At 37.8% G+C, this 23,259-nt stretch overlaps 1 protein-coding gene across 2 annotated transcripts in view; it reads right to left on the bottom strand.

The window, feature by feature from the left end:
• LOC110829159 (neuropeptide CCHamide-1 receptor-like) overlaps positions 1-23,259 on the bottom strand; it is an 82,075-nt gene that overhangs the window by 31,418 nt on the left and 27,398 nt on the right. For both annotated transcript variants that reach the window (XR_015533662.1, XM_087342962.1), the window contains one exon: positions 846-1,093. Coding sequence is in view for 1 of the 2 variants with exons in the window: in XM_087342962.1 (XP_087199088.1) it covers positions 846-896 (51 nt within the window). In the remaining variant the exon portion in view is untranslated. The remainder of the gene's footprint in view (positions 1-845; positions 1,094-23,259) is intronic.

Raw genomic sequence — 23,259 nt, 5'->3', positions numbered from 1 at the left:
GGGCAGGATCTGAATCAGTAACTACGTCTTTAAATACGTCCTTGACAGCAATCGGAACTCATGATCTCAAGACATTCGGAATCCTATGAAGACAGAGAGAAAAAAAAACACAGAGGGCAACCAACTTCACGTCTTTAACAGAATTTAAGCTGAAAATCACGTTTTCGATTAATGTGCTTGAATTTATAATTCATTAATTAAAGTGAACTGGGAAGTATCTTAACAATAACTGATGCGTTTGTGAAGTAAATATTTTCCTTTTCAACGTTTAGCTGCAGACCGCTCCAACACTAGGATCCTGGGTTTCGAATCCCACTCCAAGCATTCATGTACGTGTGTCAATGATTATCTGCTGTCGTTCGTAGGTAGAGACATGACAGTCCGATCCGTAGTAAAAGTAGTCCTCACGAATGGTTGAAAAAAGGATTCATAGTTTCATAAGTTAATTCAGAAGAACATACACTGCCTCCACTGGCCCTGAAGATGGAAGCAATATGTCGCTCCGAAACGCTAGTGTCTACCTACAAATCCACACGGCTTTACAGCCCAAAAGACCAATATCGACATCTTCATCGCCGCGAGAATATAAAATCTCAAAGATATTTCGCAATTTTTCTCACATCCTTCATTAAAGTTAAAGGAGATGGCCTAAAATAGGCTACGACCGCTTCCTTCCACATTCACAATTGAAAAACACTATCCAACTCGATTTTTAGGGGTATACAACCAATCTATACCTTTAAAAAAAATAGATTCGCGATCAATCCGACTGTAAAGTAAGATTAATTTGTGTTTCGCAAAGCATTACCAACTGAGCTGCTATGTTTTCGCTGTTTATTGCTTACCGTGTGATTCCTCGCCATGGGGTAAGGTGCTCTGTCACACAAGTGCGTCATTAAGGCGGTGTTATGGTGTCCCGATCACTGTATTAGGTAGCACACAGAAAGCTTCTTCAGCACTCACAACGCCACTACCGTCTCCTGCCAGCATCAGAGAGATACTGAGCACTGATGCTGCTGCTACGTCTCGTCTCCCCTCGCCCCGCTGGCGAATCAAGGCACTCTCAGTCACCCACACAAAATGGCGGACAGCGCTACGGAACAGATGAAGAAACACATCACTTAAAAATGCGTTGAAACATCTGATATTGAGAGTTTATATGAATATTTAAGATGGTACAAGGAACCCAAGAAGAATTGTCTTTCCAGGTTACGTGACTTTGTATTTAGTGCGTGAATATGTACCGGAAGAATTTCTTTCTTCAAAATTTGAATCCTTATCTGTAAGAACAAACGAAGAAATATGAAATATGGATAACGTTAAAAATCAGTAAATGGTCATAGGTTTATACTGCATACACCCGTCGATGGCTGAATGTAGCCGAAACTAGTAGTGTATCTAAATGATGTTTTAAATCTTTTAATATTATTTTATTATTATAATTGTGAGTGACTGTAATAATTTTTAATATATATTTTAATAAAACGAAGAAACGTTAACCCATATAAAAACGAAAATTTGTTAATTTTCGCCTATAATATTTGATAATGCAATAATATCAGTGGAATAAAAAATAAACCGTTCAGTTAAGAATTTACTCTGGATTTTCGTATTTTTTTAAATTAACGTTCGTGGATGAAACAATTATTTTTCCTTGTTATCTTATATATGTGTAAATGTCGGTCTTCAAATTTCGAGAGGAACAATCTGATAGGCATATATTCTGGCGACGATGTGTTATGAGAGATAAACAAACAGGGAAATGAAATAAAATAAATTAGGCCTAAATTACAAAGAACTACCAAACTTATGCACTTCACTTGTCAGTGAGAATGTTTGCAAATAAATATTTATTTTCCTGTTGGAAAAAAATATCAGCTACTGAAAGTATAATTAACTTCGTTCAGTTGATTATTTTATTTAGTTAAAAAGTGAGCCTATAAAAGTGCTTCATCGTTCTTTACATCTGATTAAGATGAATAAATATTAATCTTTATAAAATATCCCTTTGTTCGCAAACTGATCAATTTGTATTACATTCTTTTTGACTACGTCACTATTCTATAATTAACACCTTAAAGCCCAGTGGTAATTATATGTACCAATTAGTAACTCTAGATTTTGTACAAAGGGTTCGTATAATTCTCGCTGCAAACAAGGATTATTTCCTTAAAAAGCAAAAACCAGTTGATATTATAATGATATATGTATAATGTTCTTTGACCCAACAAATAGCGTACATTAGACTAGATAATGGTTACTGCAGAGAAACACTTTCCCTCTGTGTGTTATTTATTAAACGACGCTGTCAGTAACTCAGGCTATAGCGTCAGATTACAGAATGTTTAATTAACAATGAACTGGAGAAACTATGGATGTAGCGGTAGTGACCTAATTTAAGGGTTATATATAGGAGCTTCCTCGAGAGACTGAGGAAAAACACGAAGAACCTCAGTCAAGATAGCCGGTCTCAGGGCCGAAACTTGTTTCCGGGTCTCCATATTGCGATGCAGTACTAACCAAATGGCAGCAAAGCTCGGAGATTTTAAGCGTCACCTTAGATTCCTTTAGCTAAGGTGGGGAGAGACTGATCACTGATCGATTCCCCTAAGTAAGGCTCTGATTTATCATAGACGATTTATTTTCGTCTTAAGAATGCTGCCTCAGAACGTAGCAGAACCCAGTACTTTTATATCGTAGGTCTACGTGCAGTGCATGTTATTCGAAGCAGTGACACCGTGACACTGAAGGTGCACTGTTCATGTCTGCACTGTGATGTCGGCTGTCCGAACCAGCCGCTTCGTGGCCAATGGGGAAGAACAAAGTCACGGAAGAAGTGTCAATAATGGAGCATTGTTGGGAACGAAGCCTGACGTTGTTACAGAAGTGACAGGGACTTCACCGCGGGTCTAGGACGGATATTTGCAACGCACCTACCCATTCATTCACTTACCAACACACACCCTTCAGCTGATATCAGGCGTGATCCTTCTTAAAAGCTTCGTTCAACAATAAACCACAACGTTCACTTTAAGAAAACTGGTAACATGTCTGTATCGTAGTTTTTTTTTTTTCAATGACGCCGTGTGGACTTGTACGTAAAGATACCAACGTTTCGGGAAAAAAAATACTGCCTCATTCTTTAAGGTTGGATTCTTAATTTAACTTAGGGATACACTTATTTCGCTTTCACTAATTTGTCTTGCAATTTCTGACAGCATCTTGTAAAAAAAAGTAACGAACATTTTAATTCCATAAAGGACGCGGAATTTCTTGATCACCTAATGTTTTGGGGACAAATCGGTAGTGGTCTATTTCAACGTATTATTTCGACATTAGCCTGTGGACCAAGGCTCTGACAGAGAAACTTCCGAATTTCAATCACCGCCTAAGTCCACATGATGTGTTACACCGTTTAAATATCCGCTATTTAAATAGTATTTCATATGATCAAATTTTTATTATATATATATATATATATATATATATATATATATTAAAATTTCCTATTTCATTTCTGCCCACAACATAGAACTCCCCCAACACACATAACTGCATTCGTTATATTTACTGAACCGACTCTCACAAAGACGATGCAATGGTAAACATCCATATTTCAACCTACCGGAAATTATATATCTGTGTACACCGTATTTCATTTTACTAATGTATAAGGTAACTGCTACAGAAGAATCATATATAAGCATTGTCCAATAAACAATAAACAAATATTTTTCCACATGCTGTTATGTATCATCACTTCATATTGATGTAGATCAGTTATAAATCTATTGTCAGCAGGATTAAAGATGCATCACAGAGAAAAATATTCAAATAAAAGTCATACGTCTTACCGACATATAGTTTGTGTCATGTTACATGGCGAGTTTATAATCCTGAGAGCATAATTTACATCAATATATCGATCTCTCGTTTCTATAGCAAAGAATAAAAGATTAAATTTGAAATTTTAAGACCCTGTAGTGGAACTTAATCCGGTTTAAATTTGGTTCCAAGTATTACTGTGCAAACCCCGCACGATACATTTATAAAGTTCCTTTAAACATAATAAAAATAGACATCATAGACGAGATCGCACTGCCATCCCTTCCCCTGTGGCTCGAATAGTTTCATAAAGTTCAGGTGTTGGGGGGAAGACTGCCGACGACGTACTAGAAGTTTCCTCGTAATTCTCCAAGCGAAGTCAAGGAGATAGGTTATGGTTGTGGTTTACAGGTATCTTAGAAATTAAGTTAATCAGTGACCTGCATATTCGGTTCCCAAACTGACCAAAAATTTCTTATGGGTTCATGAGAATCTTTCCATGTGCTCCACTGCAGAGCGCTCGAGGTGATTGTGCTAATTACACGAGCCCTTATCGGAGTAAAAAAAACATCAGAATATCCAGACGATACGCAAGTATTAAAATATCGATATACTACATTCATATTTCGATACATCTTGCCCGTCCCTGATTCTACATGCCAAAAATAAAATTAAAAATATTATAATAGCTTGCTGGTGCAAGCCCGTTGTTAAAAGAATTGTCAGCACGCCTTGAACGGATTAACACGAATCGTCTCCTTTCTAATTCCGACCGGAAAAATTAGTCCGTGATACTCCGTTAGAGACCTTCGTACTTAGCTCACATAATCAATTAGTTTCTTCCGCTTGATTGTCTTTTTGTAACAATAAATTATAAAGTAACCGACAACAGCCGATCATAGATGATCTAAGCTGCAGATCTTGGCCGATCCTCGATACTGACATTCTGTGTTCGAAATACACTCGAGGCGCGTCTGTGGTGTGCTCGTCTTTGTTCGTGGAAGTTTTTCTTCTGGATGACAGCCCTTCTAAGAAGACCTACCAAATGTTAAGGTCTCGGAATCTGACGGAAAGATGATCGATTTAATCATTCTCGATTAGCAGGCGAAATGGCCTGGTCAGTGATTTCAGCGGGACAGATTTCCGAAGAGTATAGTTAACCTGTAAAGTCCCTTTTTAAATATTCTATGATTTTCCTTTTTGTCGTATTTTGGAACCGTGTCCATGAATTATTGTCGTGACACTGACGCAAGAAACTTCAACTTGTCCATTACTTATTAACGATGTGTCCTGGTACGATTTCAAACACGTAAAGCTAATCTGACTCCGATGTACCTGCCTCCACATTGACATCAGGAAAATCGATTTTACCAGGTCATTATCTATTTGTGCATTTGCAAATAAATGCGCACAAATTTGCAACCTGGTCTCACACACGGTTTCTTCACACAAGTTTTTAACCAAATTTTACTGTGCATTTATTCTTTCGCCATTCATACTGTACGCTCCCCTACTCTCGTATTTTTTTCATTAGTTTTCCGTATTATCCGCCAATTTCGATTATCCGACAGTCCAGTTTACGTCAGATAATATGGACTGTACTCTAATGAGTACGGAAGAAGGAAGGCAGCAATCAACACACGGACCATGTTCCCGAACATAAGGTCTGCCTGTTCCTTACAACGTGCGGTCCAGACCAGACCGCATATATTTTAACCACACCATGTGCAGTTTTTCGAAATTGGATCGCCATAATATAAAGCCTGCGCTGATATAAACATCGAGACATTACTCACTTCTATTCCAGAGCACCGATTGTAATGAGTATTTTTAAATTTGAACCTGGGACCTCCCGTATACGAAACCTGAGTGCTAACAGCTCTGCCACGACGTTCGGTTACGAGTGTGAAATTTTGTACAGAAATATCGGTATGTCACAAGAAGGCCTATACCAAAAAAGTCTTGTATTAATATTGTTTGTAAATTATCAGGTATATAAATTCAAATTGATGTCAGAGGGCACAGAGACATGCACACAAACACACACAAACGATTATATTTTGTTTCTCTGTGCTCACAAATCGCACAGATATTTAACTGTTACTCTTCTGTAATTCATTATCACTCTTACATATCTGGCAGCCAACCCGTCATTGTCTCAAAAACCAACTAGCCAATCAAAATCAATTAACTTGTTGAAAGCGAGTGTCAGAGTTCTAATTATTCGTATCTAAACCAATTAAAACTTTTACTGGCTATATTGGTTTCAGGACTTTTGTATAATTAATCATCCTTTGAAGCTTGTCATGGAAATTTAAAAAAGTGCAACGGTGAACATCCATTATTTTTAAAAGCTAGTGCCACATCGCTAATTATTTATATCTAAAACATGCTGTGCCATATCTCCGTGATGCATATAAAATTTCGAAAGCATCGATGAATATCGTCGATATAAAACGGTCCACATACTGTCACTTGTTTTAAACAGAAGCGCAATGGATACTGTCAGCCATTGTAATGACGTCACTTCGTGGGACGAAAAAATGTATGCATGCTCTAAATTCAAATGCTTTAGAGCTAATCCATAAAACATATAATTAATAAAAATATAATTTGCTACCGTACGTTTCAAAATGCTGCGAATTCACGTACCTGCATAAATGGAAGAAGGGTCATAACAGTCAAACGGCGTTTGCTGGGGGGAATACAAAATGTCTTCAGTCGACATATGAATGATAGTTTTAATTTCTGTATTATAGTGAATTCGTATTTGTTTCCAACGTTCTAAACTTTCCCTCTAGTATGAGAAACCCTACAAAGAAATGACAAACTTCAGCGATAGAAATTAATATTCTTCTTCATCCATGTAAAAAAAAAATATTACCTAATTGCGACGCATTACTTATAAAGTTATACCTCATTCAAACACGCTGCCAATAGACCACGTCACCAGATTGAATGTTCGACATTTTAAAAATTTCATGTTATGCGGTACCACACAAAGACCGCTAAACAATTTTACTTAAAAACTTCGGTCTTTATTTCGTATTATAGCCGGTGTTCGAACTGGTGATCTTGGGTTATACATCCCAGTATCCGTTACCGTCTTTTTTCTCCTTTTACCTTTCAACTCGTGCCTGATTTCATACCTTCGTTTTTGAACGTGGCTGTACTCAATTACAATTTTTTTTACAAAAGCTGTATACAATCATGCAATCAAACCAGCAGCTGACTCTTAGTCGGCTGATGCACAACATACATTGCGATACAACTTTATTTCCAAACCAAACGCTTGAAGGAAGACTGGTACAAGGGACTTTAATAGTTTGTGCGGGGCGCATAACAAATTTGAAGACACCGAATATTAATCCTATACAGCGAAGACCGAAATCACGATTAGTGAGTAATGAATTGGAAAGGATGAGAAAGGAAGTGATCGTGGCCTAATTTTAAGATAGGATGTAGTGTCCTGACATTTGTCTTGAGGGTGCCAGAAAAACGATAGCCTTAAGTGGCATTCAATTCTGTACGAATGCCTACCAAGGTACTTATTTCTGTTATCACGATGAACTTTATCACTTCAATTTCTTAGAACACCAATTCACAGACAGACAGACATTCTCAGAGTGTTGTGGCTGGTACCTGGTATCAGATGTAAGTAAAGTAAAGTTTGTCCCACTATACGCCATGTAGGCGTTTGGGGGGAGTGGAGGTGTAGCTCCTCTCTTCCTTGACCCCGGCACTAGATGGGGGTGAGTGGTCAGCATCACGCCCCGGCCGGCTTTACCCCCGGGAAAGGACCCCGGTACCCATTGTAGAGGAGGCTGGGTGGGCCCGGTCTGGACGCAGAGGCTAGAGGAAAAATCCTCTGCCCCCGTCGGGGATCGAACCCCGGTCGTCCACCCCGTAGCTAGTCACTATACTGACTGAGCTATCCCGGCTCCGGTATCAGATGTAGTACACGTATATAGCTGGTCACACCTCAACAACACTCTGGTGATCTCTGGCTGTCAATGAATGGAGTAATCGAGCATCACCACAACGTCGTGTCATCTCATATGGGTCTCAGCTAACACAGACCATAAACCGCAGAGGTCTGAACAGACAAGAGACACTCAGTAGTACCAGACCATTGAGGTAACAGGAGAATGTAAGCAATATGTAGCAGTTCAAAGTCAAATTTGAGGAATTGCAGTAGGAGAGTCGACAATTTTTAAATTAATTAACCGTTTGGGATTTTACATCTCTGTACACACAGCCTTTGTGTTCATTTATTGCTAATAAAATCAACAGTCAACAGAGCTAGAAGTTAAAAATTTATGAAGTCTAGAAACACTCTAGAAAAGAATTATAATATCCTAGCTGTACCGAGAATTCATATAGGAGGGAAAACTGATTAATCAAAAGAAAAGACAAAATCATAATTACAGCCGCTAAAATACAATTTATGAGAATAGCTAAATTCAAATGGATGGATGATAAAAGAAACGAAGGCATATTAAAAGAACAAAAAAGTTACATTAGACAATATTTTAAAATACAAAAGTAACAGGTTCAATATGTTGACGATATAAAGAGGCAGACTTCCAAAGACATTAAGAATTACATACAACGTGGTTAAAGGAAAGGAGGAATCGAACCCTGGTCGTCCAGCTCGCCCGTAGCCTAGTTACTACACTGACTGAACATCCAGATTTATTAGCGTGTTCACAATTGCCCGCCAATTTTCCCTATTTTAAGCCAAATGAATCCACTCCATACTCCAACCCTGTTTCTCTAAGATTATTTTAATATGTTTCCATCTACACTTTGATCTTCCCTTCATATTTATTCATCTATGAGGTTTGCATAGATCTATTTTTTCAAAGATCACTTCGATTCGTATGGTGATTGTAGGACCTGTCGCGTGTTTCATCAATATCAATGTCCAACATCCTGTTATATTCCTGTCATGTAGTTGATGTCCGCTTAATTTGAAGAGCATTGTGCGTGTTGCAACAGCAGAGAGCTTTCATGTGTAAACAAAACGCACCTTTTTAATTCCATTCCAAGGGCACATTTGCTCGTTGCTGAGTTCGTTGGACTTTGTTAAATAAACGCAACAACATTTTTTTTTAAAAAAACGATAATTTAATAGCGTATATAAATCTTATTTACGAGTTTATTTTGGCGTAATAACTTCGGTCAATTTCTACAATACGTTATGGAGGAACATACTGCCTACGTCTTCAGATCTTCAGCTCTGAAAATGGAAACAATACGATTCTCCGAGACTCTGGTATCTCCCTCCGAGTCCACGCAGCGTCAAAACCAGAAGCGCAACACAGCTATCATCTTCACAGCCGTGAGAAACGCAAATTTCTGCCTCAGATATTTTCATTCGCAGTATTATTGCGATCGTATTATGAAACACGCAGTTAATTCTATCGTCGGATATCCGAGTTTAGATCCTGGATAATCAGGTGTTCATATCCTTGGTCCACGGTTTGCAGTTCAAATGAGATTTTCGTGTTTGGTCACGTAAAGCTCTTGTTAAAATTTCACAAGGATCTCACTCTCCCATTTACAGGTGGCACGGGCAATACTGTCACCGTAAGTGGCAAGCGTTGTGCGTCTGTTTATTTTATACAGAATTCCTGAGGCCAGCAAAATATTCATAATGGTCCATCATAGAATGTTTTAGGATCGAAAACTGAAAATCTGGTAGACAGCTACAACATCTGCATTTCTATAACCATACTCTTCAATTTTGACTTTGTTTCATCTTTCCAGCGTAATGCCTGTCTGTCCACGCAGTGTAGTCTGGTAGATGTTTGCCGATAAAATTTACAGTTCTTTAATTATACGTGCGTGGTCTAGAATGCGACATCACACAACTTAGGAGAAAGATCGACATAAATATTATCAAAACCTCATAAAAACTCCCTACGTGCCCTTAAATCCCAACCCAAGAAATTCAATTCCACCTTAATACATTATTTTCAAATATCCATTTTAATAATATCACCCCATCTTCACCAGCGCCTTCAAATCGGTATTTTCCTCTGAGGATTTCCAAACTAGCGCGTCTATCTTGTGATCCGCGCGCGTGTGTGTACATTTATTGATCTATCCCCTGCCAATAACAGGTCGTCCATACAAATTGAGGAGTATACTTTCATATCTCTTAATATACGAATGTTTTTCTCAGGAGTCTATTCTGAAAACTTTCAATCTGAACCCTCGTAGAGAGAGAAATGAAGTACTTCATTACAGCTTGGAGTAAAATATGAATCTCAGGTGGTGTTTTACTCAAACAGGACTAAACTCTAATTTTCTCTGGAGATGTAACTGTGGAGGTGGTAATGTCCGATCGGCGGAATGGTATTTGTTTTAATTCACAAGTAGATTAAAAATCCACAAGTTTATTGTCGGATCTTTAGATTTTGGAACGTCAGAAAAAAATTAAATTGCACTGATGTTGCTTAGAATCCTAGTGAAGTATGCAGGATGCTGGAATAAAGAAGTTTGTCGCGAGAGACGGTAAGACTGAGAGCTCCTGACATTAATCATGTACGTGAATAAAGTGGGCTTTCAGTACGTACTTTGTATTGAAGTTTATTTACTTTCTACAGACAAACAGTGGACGTACGTTGAGGTTATGCCATTACAGATTAATTCAACAAAATTAAATATTACCCTCATTTTCGGACAAACATTCTTCCCCAGCAACATTCGGTTGATTCAGTCTCGATTTCATAGATAATGTTTCTCCAGTGACTGTTAGAGAAATTTGGAATATTTCTAGAAAGAATTAGACCTCTGTTTTAATATACTGTCACAGAATTTATATGGAAGGACTGAGGAAAATAGCTGAAGGCGTCTGAGGCCACTATTTGGCGATGTTCAATGGATCGTATTCAGTTTTAAATAAAACGTTGATGTAAAGTTACGTAATTATTCACAGTAATTGGACACAGGACATGTAAAAGATGTAGCCTCTAAGTAAGGTTTATTCTGGGTACGCAAAAATACGTCGAGACTAGAGCAAAGCGTTGATGTTTGTCTTTGTATCTGTTAAAATAGGTACCAGCTAACGTGCACATTCTGGTTAGCACTCCCAGATACAAATTTCGACCCATAGACAGGCTATCCTGAATTTGGGTAATCGTCGTTTTCCTCAGTGCCTCTAGGCAAGTGTCGGGATAGTACCAAAAATTAAGCAATGACCGTTTCCTTCGAAATCCCTTCCAATTCATTATTCACTAATCACCCTCTAATGGGACGCTATACAGCCTGAACTACTGACCGCTTAGTTAAATAAACTACAATTAAATATATAAAATATGAGGTTAGGTTAGATTGGTCGCCCTGTACCTTAGCGACCAACTGTAAAACTCCGATATATTGCAATATCAGTGACGAAGACGATAAATTATTCATACCTCGCAAAAAATAAAAATTGCGACAAGAGTATAAATGTACCAGAGAGATATGCAATGGCTGAAACCACATTCGTTCCTCTCGTTCCATCACATTGAAATTTGATATCTTTCCAGAATAATATGGACCATTCCTCCCTCTCCGTGATTTACGTGAATTCCCCGCATCTGTTGCGATGTCTGCGCGCATACTGGATTGCGAGATTTCAAATTCTCAGGGCGATTATGAAACACGAATTCTTTTATTTATTGGATGTTGTGACGTGTATCCTGACGATCGCCCTTTTGATGGAGGCAGCAACACATGAAGTCGAAAGTTAAAACACTTTACTTAAACACTGAAAATAATTTGTAATTATAATCTCGTTACTTAAGAAATAGCATCTATTATGTAGTTAGCATGTATACCCCTGACATATTTAAGATACATGAAATGTTGGGGATACAACACACTTAAAATTATTGCCTGATGGGTATAATTCTTCTGATTCAGACGCGTACTTAAGAATCATCAGCTAAGTTCAAGTAATTTAGGTTACTTGTAAAAGCCCAGGGCCGGTTTACCTGAGTTTCGTGTACTTTCTTTGTCATTTATTTTAGTTTATGTAAAAAACTGAGATAATAATTTACAACAGGCTATTCATAGACCAATTCCTTCCACATCCTTTCCGATTCATCAATCGCATTCATACTGCTGTTCTAAGACGTAGTTAATATGAAGTGTCGTTAACACATGTGAACTAAAAATGTGAAGGTGGAATTTTCATTCGATTTTAGAGGGCAAATTTTTAGTTCACTACTTTTAATAAATTCAGGATATGCCACTCTTCCATTCGTTGCTCAGAATCACATAAAAGCTTTTTCACAGTTCTAACCACGTCAGCGTGCGACACTGGGACAGATCGTAACTCGCGACACGTTAAAATGAAATAATTAAATTATCACCAAATGAAGGTAGTTCGCTGATTGTTTGAATACGGCACTCTCTCTACACGCCTCGCTATACAAGAAACAAAAAAAGCTGTCGTATGTCCGTCTAGAAGTTCTGAGCTATTCGTGAATATCCGATTTCTGTAGAAATTAAAAGTTGAACATAAAAATGGACTGCATTGGAAGCAGCGTCTATTCCTGGCAATCTGACGCAAAGTTAATAACAATAAAACAGATTACACAAACATTTTGAAATATAAAATATGAACCCACTAAAGAAGCAAATGAGGATAGTGTGCTAAAAGAATAAGCATATGACTGAAGATTAATTTCAGGATGGAACGGAAGAAAATTGTACGGTCAATGTATAATTATATCCAAAGTTAAAAATATTTCACTTCAGTAACTCACAAAATTACTGAAATGCTGCAGTCTTAAATTGCAAAAGATATGACATGATACTTCGTACTTAAAAGCGAAACTCAGAATAAATGTTCCACATAGCAGTACCATTAAGCAACATCCTGAAGACAAAATTCCAGACACACAGACTAAGCCACAGTAATTGTATAGAATCAAGACTTTAGCAAAAGAATTAGATACACTAGAACTGGATGTCACAACACATCTAGACATCCAGAATTCAATTATCTTGACACTCGCAAATTGGATCCGGTGTTTCCTTATTATTCCCCAATGTTATGAACATCCTGGGTGATGCATCACGAAGTTGGAACGGAATTACCACTCCCCATGTGATGAGAAATTAATTACTGCAAGTCAGATATATTCCTAACAAGAAAGCCACGTATCCTTTGAAATATCTGTAACGAACAACAACCTCGACCTATACTGAGATACATAAATCAATAACAGACATCAACTCTTCAGAAATCACATTTTTAAACTGTAACGTCTAATATAATAAAAGATACTTTTAAGTTATTTTACCTACAACAATCTGACATCTTTCATGGGCAAAGAAAATTGCGTATGCAAACATCTACAAAGTTCAATATCCTTCAGTGACTTTCGTGTCTGATACTTCGCAATTTATTTTACGCAAGAGGGACGATTTTAACGACATCTGTGTCACTGCACACACGGAGATAAAGAATATGCTACAAAATGTTTAAGAAACGCTTTTACAAATATTAATTTTTCCGAAATGTAACGCCATTTTCGACTTCCGATAAGTTTTTCTTTCCATGACTAACTCCCTTCTTGAGTAGCCAATAGTACGCTCAGCTGTCATTAAATTTAAACGGAAAGAGTAGTATGTTCCTCCGAAATATTAGTATAAATCAAAATAGAACATTATTTTTTTTATTTAGTGTTCTGTCTGACGACAGGTCCATATGAACAGGATCCTTCCATCCTTTTCTCGGACTGGGACCTGTTCATATACGTTCTTGGCAGATGATCCAGAAGTGGTTTGCCATTGCCTTCTTCTGTGTGTGAATGGAGTAATTGTTGGGATGCCACGGAGGAAAACTCCGTGTTGCCTAGACCCAACACAAGTTATAAATTCGGGTATCGCCGGGAATCGAACCCGAGACCCCAGGATTACAAGGCCAGCGTTCTAACCGCTAGACCACCTCATCTTATTATTATTTATTGTTCTCTCTGACGACAGGTCCATGTGAACAGGATCCTTCCATCCTTTTCTCGGACTGGGACCTGTTCATATACGTTCTTGGCAATGATCCAGAAGTGGTTTGCCATTGCCTTCTTCTGTGTGTGAATGGAGTAATTGTTGGGATGCCACGGAGGAAAACTCCGTGTTGCCTAGACCCAACACAAGTTATAAATTCGGGTATCGCCGGGAATCGAACCCGAGACCCCAGGATTACAAGGCCAGCGTTCTAACCGCTAGACCACCTCATCTTATTATTATTTATTGTTCTCTCTGACGACAGGTCCATGTGAACAGGATCCTTTCATCCTTTTCTCGGATTGGGACCTGTTCATATACGTTCTTGGCAATGATCCAGAAGTGGTTTGCCATTGCCTTCTTCTGTGTGTGAATGGAGTAATTGTTGGGATGCCACGGAGGAAAACTCCGTGTTGCCTAGACCACGGCCTTGCCCAACACAAGTTATAAACCCAGGATTCGGGTAAACTAGACTACGCAATAAACTAGAAGCCCGCCATCTTTTAATGGAGTAGAGTTTAATTAAAATGCTTTCTCCCTTTAAAGCACAGTGAGAACAATGCGTAACACAGGCTTTAATGATCAGTAACTGTACGTTTTGTATTCATGGGCCTCGTATGATTTTCAGTGTAAACACGAATTATTTCCTTAAATATCAAAAACATGTTGATCTTTATAATGGTAAAGAGTTATGTTTTCTTTGAGGTACGGACTGAATTCTTAAATATTATTTGTAGGAGCTACGGCTTCAAAGGGTTAATAAAATTGTTAAGAGACAGTATCCATTCTGGCAAATCAAAATACCGCCAGAGATCCGCACAACCGAGTTTGGACAGAACTGTGGGGCGAAAATTTGTTACATCGAGTGTGTCAGGATCGATGCGCTGGTACAGTAATCCTTTCACATTGGGTTAATAGTTTAATGTGTTTAAACAGCTAGCGCTGGGCTGCAGAACTTTGAACGTTGCTCTAAGCAAGCTGGGTGTAATCCACACGCTAGAGACAAAGACTGCCGAAATAGTCGGAGAGAAGTTTTACGGAATTCAGCTTACGCTATAAACTTCAATTTCTTCCCATAGCTTTTACTGTTGGTAAAATAATTTAAATTAAACAAACGAACATCCTTCAACATTATATTAATTGCTTCTAATTTTCTCTCTTTGAGAAGCTTTTCAATATGTTCCTTGCATAATATTTACGCAAAATGAGGGGATGGTGTATGTCTCTTTGTGGGCATGTCTCACCCTTCATACCACTGAAGGGGTTACAATTAAACATAATCAAATAAAACTTCATGTCCTTAAAAAAACGACCTGATCATCTGTCAAGGTTATAGATTTTATTCGTAACGTTTCGCGATGTACTGGCGTACACTGTCTGTTCCTACTTTCCTCAACACAGGATCAATCTACAATTTCACAGAGTCTAAAGCAACATTATACACAAAACAACAGTTTTCATAAACTAATTATTACCAAGTAAAAATATTGGTTCAATAAAACTCTCATCATGTTTAACCCTTTGTTAAACCGAAGCTGTCTAAATATCTACAAGTTCAGTCCGTACCTCAAAGAAAACACGACGTCTTCATTACAAGAATAACTGATAAACTTCTCCAGGGCTATACAACCTTTCGTTTTTTTCCCGAAAACTAAACGAAACCCATAAACTAGATTCGAGACTGAAGTGTTTATTTTAAATATGGCTGAACGCATATAAACTTTATTTCTGTAAAGGGCTTGAGTATTTAAGGAAAACAGGCCGTTACAACTTTGAAGTTTGACGTCTTCGTTTCGTGTTGTTAATGTGCTGGTCCTTTAGTGTTACTACCGAGAATATTTGAGACAACTGAGGGTGGCATTTATTGAATACTGGAAGACACGTCACCACGTCTCTCTAAACCACAAGCTACTCTCGGTCATATTCTGTCCCTTAATATGTAGAGGGTGGAAAAATAGGGGGATAAAAGTCACCTCCCATATTATTGGACTGTCCAATCAGAATCCGAACAAACTAGCAATCAATAACAATTGGGACGGGCCGCGAGTGGTCACTGCCCTCCCCACTTGTACTGACCTACACATCAGTGACCCCTGCCACAGCGTAACTTGAAGCATTTGTTTTGACATATGAGACTTACGTCAATTACATGTTCGATGTCGCATTTAAAACAACAGAATATTACAAAAAAAGAATTATTTCTCCCATATTCATAAACGAAGGCTTAAGGAATTAATTAAATAAATTAACAGGTCAACTTAAAACTTGCCACAGGATAAATTTAATTAAATATGTTCTCCAGTTTTCAGGTCATAGATTTATAAATACGTTCTTTATATATTTTTTTTAATTTCTCAAAGGTTTCAATGTTCAGGGCTAATCAAAGCAAAAACGTATGACACTACAAAGTGACAAAATTGTTTTTCGCTAATTAATTGAACATAACAGCAACAAAACGTTACACAAAGAGAGTTCCAATAAAATCATGGACGTATGCAGTGAGATCTGAGGTTCTGGGTTGTTGCATTGTGCAGTCTGATAGACTTTCGCCGACGTTTCAGAAGTGCTGATGGACAAACGTGACTTCCGTAATCTGTCGCAGAAACCATGTCTGTGAGAAATAGTTTTCACAAACTCCATTATTTTTATTTGGTCCATGCAGATATTAAGTTAGTCCCTAGGGCACATTTTAAAGGACGTTACAGCCGTGTAACGAAATTCAGACCTACGTTTGATATGAATCTTTGTTGTTCGCCGTTGAACAGCTCGCCGTCACCTGGTCCTGACCAATAGGCGCGGTTGTTTCAAATAATATATAAAAAGAGCGAAGCGAATTCTTGGTTCATGGAGCAAAGATGGGGGAACAAATGCATTTGGATTGCACCCTTTCTGTCAGTGAAAGAGGAAATAAGCAACACAGTGAATGGGGGTTGGGTTTTTTAGGGTACATTGTCCTCACAGAGGGTGGTATGGATGAAGAAAGAGGGATGCAAGTTTTTTTTTTTATATCTACATTTTCTGTGTAAGCGAATGAAGAGGTTTTGTAAAGAGTGAGGTACACCAACAAATGATACCGGAATGAGGAACCAGAATTTTCCCTTATTCAGGAAAGTCCCAAAACTTTTGATGTCGCATTGGGCCGATTCCGTATTACTAGGGCACATGGTTTAAGAAGGGGCTTCAGCTCGGAGAGTTTCGCGTCTGATCTGCGTCCGTTTGCAACGTCAGCTCTACTGAATTTTCCTTTATTTTGCTAAGTCACGCCTGATCGGTACTTTTCAACCTTCCCTTTGTTCAAGATCCCTGCAGACGTAATATATTGTAACCTGCGGGACGCTAATCCTGTCTGCGGTCTTCCCTTGTAAGCCCTGCGCATGCGTGTCGCACATAAAACCACAGCAGCTGAATGAACTACACAAAACAAAATGTGTAAGTATATATTGTTTAAATCTTGTCCGTCTAATCACAATAAATTCTTATTAAATATTAAAATATTACAATAATTAACATTTAAATATTTAAAATATTAAATGATGTACTTTATCGAAATATTCGATTTACATTAGACCATCATTTTTCATTTTTCACGACATGTTTCAGTTCCTAAATGAACCATCCTCAGGTGTATATAATTATATAAAGCTTCAAAACGATAAATAATTCAAATACAATTTTCATACATTATGCTAGCGTACATTTTTATCAGATTTTTACCAGATATCAAACGATGTTCTTTTCCAGATTTTATTCCATTTTAATAACATATTCGATGTCGTGAAAAATGAAAAATGATGGTCTAATGTAAATCGAATATTTCGATAAAGAACATCATTTAATATTTTAAATATTTTAAATGTTAATTATTGTAATATTTTAATATTTAATAAGAATTTATTGTGATTAGACGGACAAGATTTAAATAATATTTATTATATCACAATATGACGCAACTTTACCATCTCAAAAATGTGTAAGATTACATAACCACTGTCATGAGATGGGCGAGGTATGTAGCACGATTGGAAAACCTGAAAGGAAAATACATTTGGAAGACCTAGACGTAGATGGGAGGTAAGTAAATACGATTGGAGTACGTGGATTGGATTCATCTGACTCGGGACAGGGACCGGTAGTTTTATGAAAGACTACTCCAAGATATCATTAAAATTGACTGTTTCAAAATTTGTATATTATTTGCTGTGTAACGTTCCAGCATAGTCTTATGAAATTTACGAAGGCGATATTTGACACAGGAGGCCGATTTTAGTAAAAGTACGTCGTGACGTATAATTTTCGTGGCACGTATTATTCATTATAGAGGCTTCGCCTTGATCTAAGTTTCACTGAATAGGCCGATTTTTCATTTTCTACAATATTTTCAATCATCAATCATAGAGCAGAGCCTTCAAAGCCGAGACACAGTTGATGAATTCGCGTCCTTTGAAACACGAAAGTGACGCTCAAGCGACTAGCACAGCGAAACAACGAAGCAACGAAACTGCGTACGTGATAAAAGCTTTTCTTTCCCATTAATAATATAACTAAGATGAATTCTGACTTCCTGAATGATTTTGCAGGAAAATATCAATAACGAGGTGTTGGCATTTTCAAGAAAATACACGATCCGCTGCAAAATAATTATTTTAAATTTAATTATAAAAAAGTTTCAAACTTGATGTATTTACGATGTGTCTTTTCATTATGTCAAGAATAATACATCGATAACAAGGCATATTTTGGACGGTAAACAACAGAAGTACGACAAATAAGGAAAGAGATAAATCTAAATTTCCACACGTTCAGATAAACGTAGTGAGAATTTAGCTAAAGATAATAAAAACGTTAGTAAAATTTAAGAAGTTTCTAAGAAATGTCAAGAGGCCTTAACCCTTTACATCCCGGCGGTGCCCGAATTTATAACTTGTGTTGGGCAAGGCCGTGGTCTAGGCGACACGGAGTTTTCCTCCGGGGGCTTCCCCGGTTTCTCCGTGGCATCCCAACAATTACTCCATTCACACACAGAAGAAGGCAATGGCAAACCACTTCTGGATCATCTGCCAAGAACGTATATGAACAGGTCCCAGTCCGCGAAAAGGATGGAAGGATCCTGTTCATATGGACCTGTCGTCAGACAGAACACTAAATAAAATAAATAAATAGTATCACGTACCGCCTGCTTTAACGATAAGTGACTCTACTACGCCCACAGAGTGTAATTACGAGAATCGTATGATTTTCTAAGTAAACAGTGACTCATTAAACAGGATTATCCAACTGATATTTGTAATGTAAACTCTTTGTGTTTTGTTTGATATAAGAATTGAATTCTTAAATGATGAATGCACATGCAACTAAAGAGACGTTGGCTAATAAAGGCAGTATGCTCCTACCTGCAAGTTCGACAACCCAGAAGTCCAACATGGACATTTGCTACATACTGTTCTAAATGGCACCAATACTGTATAATAGGTTAGTTCCTAGTGGAAAAGAAGCAACGTGTTCAAACCAGTTCCAGTCACGACTTCATTGTAATGGGTAGGTTCACGATAAGGGGTATGTCCTGAGAAGACACTGGCGTTTGTCGAGGGCACACAATGGCACGTAGCCTGGGGGGGAGGGGGGGGAGTTACCTTGATACTCAAGTACAGCAATGCAACAAGAAACCTATTCTTCTGGATATCTTAGGCCGAATACTCTTTCTATAATTTCAATCCAATTTGGAAAGACGTTTACATGAAGACCAGCCAGAGATGAAGCCCTTAACTGAAAACCAGGAGTGTGATAATGTGCTGCTTGGTCAGGGCACACCTCGTGGGACGGTGATATATGAGTACGGAGCGATGATGAGATGACTATTTATTTGTTTGTGGTGTATTTAACGACAGTCAGTAGCTTAGACCAGTGGTATTCAACCTTTTCTGCTCGCGTACCCCCAGATACAATTTCTCTTCAACTTTGTACCCCCAAATTTGTTGGTGAATAATTCAAATTATACATATATAATTTACATCTAAAATAAATTAAATAAATTACATCAAAAATAATGTATTAAATCTGGCCCTGATTATTCAGTGTTTATCATAAAATAATATATATATTCTTTTAAATTTCACGTACCCCCTAAGATGGCTTCGCGTACCCCCGGGGGTACGCGTACCCCAGGTTTTTATTCCACTGGCTTAGACGATGTACCGCCGAAAGATATGATGATTAATATATCAAAGAGGATGTTAAAGGAAGCGACCGTGGTATATTTAAGGTATTGTCCCAGCATTTGTCTGAATGACCGAGGAAAATCACGGAAAACCTCTGTCAAGTCTGTCTCCAGGTCGAGATTTAAAAGAATAAACATTAGCGGGGTGAAACAGAGATCCTTGGCGCGCTATTCGTAATTTCTCTTAAGAAATAAGCTGTTATCAAAAAACTGGGTTGAAGAACCAATGAGAAAAGTAATTTTTTTAAGTAAAATCTGGATCATTCATTTAAATATCAGGCATCTCAATCTAGTGAAGAAGTTAAGAATGTGTGGATCTTTACCTTCACTCCCTCATACGCTATGTTTAACCCTGGTGCTTAATTAAGCACCAGGGTTAACTTTATTTTGACAATATTCAACAGCGATCCGCCATATAAAATATTCTGATTAATGGGTAGGCCCTTTGAAAAAAAATATATTACGTAGGTTAAAAGGCGACAGGAAATGGAGATCTTCTAAATTCGTAAAGAATGAAAATGATTTAAATATGAGACAATTATTTTGGCGGAAATTTCATAATTCACCAGCAAAACGTTTGTGGGTTGAGAGGAGCATATTGTTCTCGCACCTCGAACCAAGCATCGCAGAAAGGTAGACCTACTGCAAGGGAGGCCACCACTTATTTTTTTATCCGCCTCGCCTTTCTTAACAATCGAGAGTTCCGCCGTCTTGCGTTTAAGCTCTGAATTCATGAAAACTGTTCTATTGGTTTCCAAACTTGCATCCAACGCGGATTTCCTTTTGTTTTGCCCAGTTTCGCTTCTCACGCCCTACGAGCGGTACTTTAACCGCTCCCTTAACGGAAGTGTTCTGTTAGGTTTCTTGTAAGGGGGAGATTCAGAATGTGTGTCAAACAGAAGCTGAAATCTAGGTTGGTGTCATATATTTGGTGTTCTGTAAAAAAAAAATTACGTCTGACTTAAGCACTTCTTATAGACTACCAACGAAAAAAATGCATGTAAATCTACCAAAATAAGATCAGATATTACGGTGGTAACTAGTGGGATTTGCATTAGGATGGTCCTCAGTTCGGATCTCACCAGATATTAATTCTACAAAGATGGTTACGCCTACACGATACAGCCAAACTGTTTTAATTTTGTTGGATCTAATTGTGGGTATCTAAATGATTCATAAATGTGAACATTACGATCAGTGTAATGCTTCTATCGCTGATTACGTACGTTAACAGTTTTCAATATTTGTGTCTACAACAAATGAACATCAAGAATCTGCCCAAGGATACGTAAAATTGTGTATATTTCGAAGTGGAGAACGCTCGCCTTTTTCCCAATCTCGTTAAAAGTAGTAGCTACACTCAATAGACAGATCATAGCCACTCCGCACGTCATTTCAAGAAGCTTTTCAGGAAGCAGAAGTGATCGATATTTTTAAGAGCAAACTTTTTATTTAAAGAAAAGTCATTTGAATCTCAGGTTCTGAACGAAAATAAGAAGTGAACATGAACGTATGCGAATCACAATAAAAATGTTTCGAGTAATTTCGTGAGGGCTCCAAGTTTTCCTTTTTTGAGGAGGGGGGGAGGCAAGTGAAGAGTGACTCAGATGTTACAAGAGCAAAGATTGGAAGATATTTTCAGCGCCACGACTCCGACGTGTGTGATAATGGAAATACTTTTTTGTTCAAGCCAGATGACCAAGGAGCGTGTTTCTTACCAACATATGTTCAAAAACCCCAACACTCCACCAATACACCATTTATTAGTCTGAAAATATATCAGTATTCTTTTGATCTATTTCTTTCGGTTTTGTAGGATTTGATGTTTTCACAGCGATGAGTCTGAAGATGTCTGTCTTCCGGGTTGTTGTTTCAGAGGTCCTTACTGTCTCCTCTACCAGACAACACGGCGCAACAACCCAGAAGACAGCCATGTTCTTTAGGTCCTCGACGTAACTATAAAACATATATTCTTTCTGTGCTATATAACTTATGGATCAAATTCTACATTTCGGGGTTCTTAATCATCCACCCTTCCTGTTTAGCGATATTCATAAGAAAACAAAAGTTATCATTCAAGAATTAAAAATCTTTAATAAATAACAGCGTTCGAACCGGCGTTGATGGTCTATGCATACATTTCCTAGCTTCTTTTTCTATCCCTCTTGTTGAATTAATGTGTGTTGCATATATTTATTTCACATTCTTTTTAATTATATTTTTGGAATAATCTTTCTCCACCCTAACCTTCTTCACGAATTCATCTTGCTTCTACAATACGACCTGAGCCTTGTTATCGAAGATGTATAGTCTTTCTAAGTCCTTATTCATATAACCAGTAGGCTTCATTTAATGGAGGTTCAGTCCATCAAAGTGCCTCTTTCGGTGCAGAAAATCACGCAATATAAACGTGAACACAAATTTCCTTAACGAGATATGAGACCGGGATCCCAGTGTTGGAGCTTCAGACCGTCGGCGATTACAGAGATTCCTTCAATCCACAAAAATCTTTTTATACAAATTCGTACGTTTATTTAAATATACAAGATGCCCGGGAACTTTTTAAATACTTTCAAATATGCGTAGTTCCGTAACCGCTGAGGATGGGTTATAACATTTCTGACTGGTAATGAGCTCAGGAATAATAATAAAATGCCGGATTATCGATATAAAGTCGTATGACTTTCCGTATATCCTATTTTCATACGGGTGACTTGTCAATTCTTGGTGTAATCGCTTTTTGTACATCTGTTTTATTTGTTCTGTTTCTGCGAATCTCTCTTCTGGCCATAAAATCACGTGTTTCATTCTGTACGTTCTCAAGAATTGAAGTTGCATCTAAAAGACAGTGTTCAACAAAAATAAAACATATCTGCTTATCTTGCCAGCTTTCATTCACTTTCCATTTAAATTCCTTGTGAAATAAGGCAGAATTGTGAATGCAAGACGAAATTTGCAGATAATGGGGAACAGAGCCAGGGTAATGAGCAAGAAACCGTAGACTGAAGATCTCAAGGTCAAATAGTGTCAATAACACTAGAAACAAGGGTGGAGATGGTTGAATGCGCAACACCTGTACATACATTTAGCACAACGTATACACTAAAATTATTGAATCAATGAACACTTCGCACTCATTCAGAAATAACCTGAAGTTTCAAAACCTCTAACACAAAAACCCATCACGAAAGACGCCTAAGGTCTTCAGTCATGTC

The sequence above is a fragment of the Zootermopsis nevadensis genome, unplaced genomic scaffold (genome assembly GCF_977971745.1).
Source record: "Zootermopsis nevadensis isolate Lab colony 2312 unplaced genomic scaffold, Znev_1.0 Znev_ptg000004l, whole genome shotgun sequence".
NCBI lineage: Eukaryota > Metazoa > Arthropoda > Insecta > Blattodea > Termopsidae > Zootermopsis > Zootermopsis nevadensis.
The sequence above is the reverse complement of the archived record's forward strand: the minus strand, read 5'-3'. Positions and strand labels throughout refer to the sequence as shown.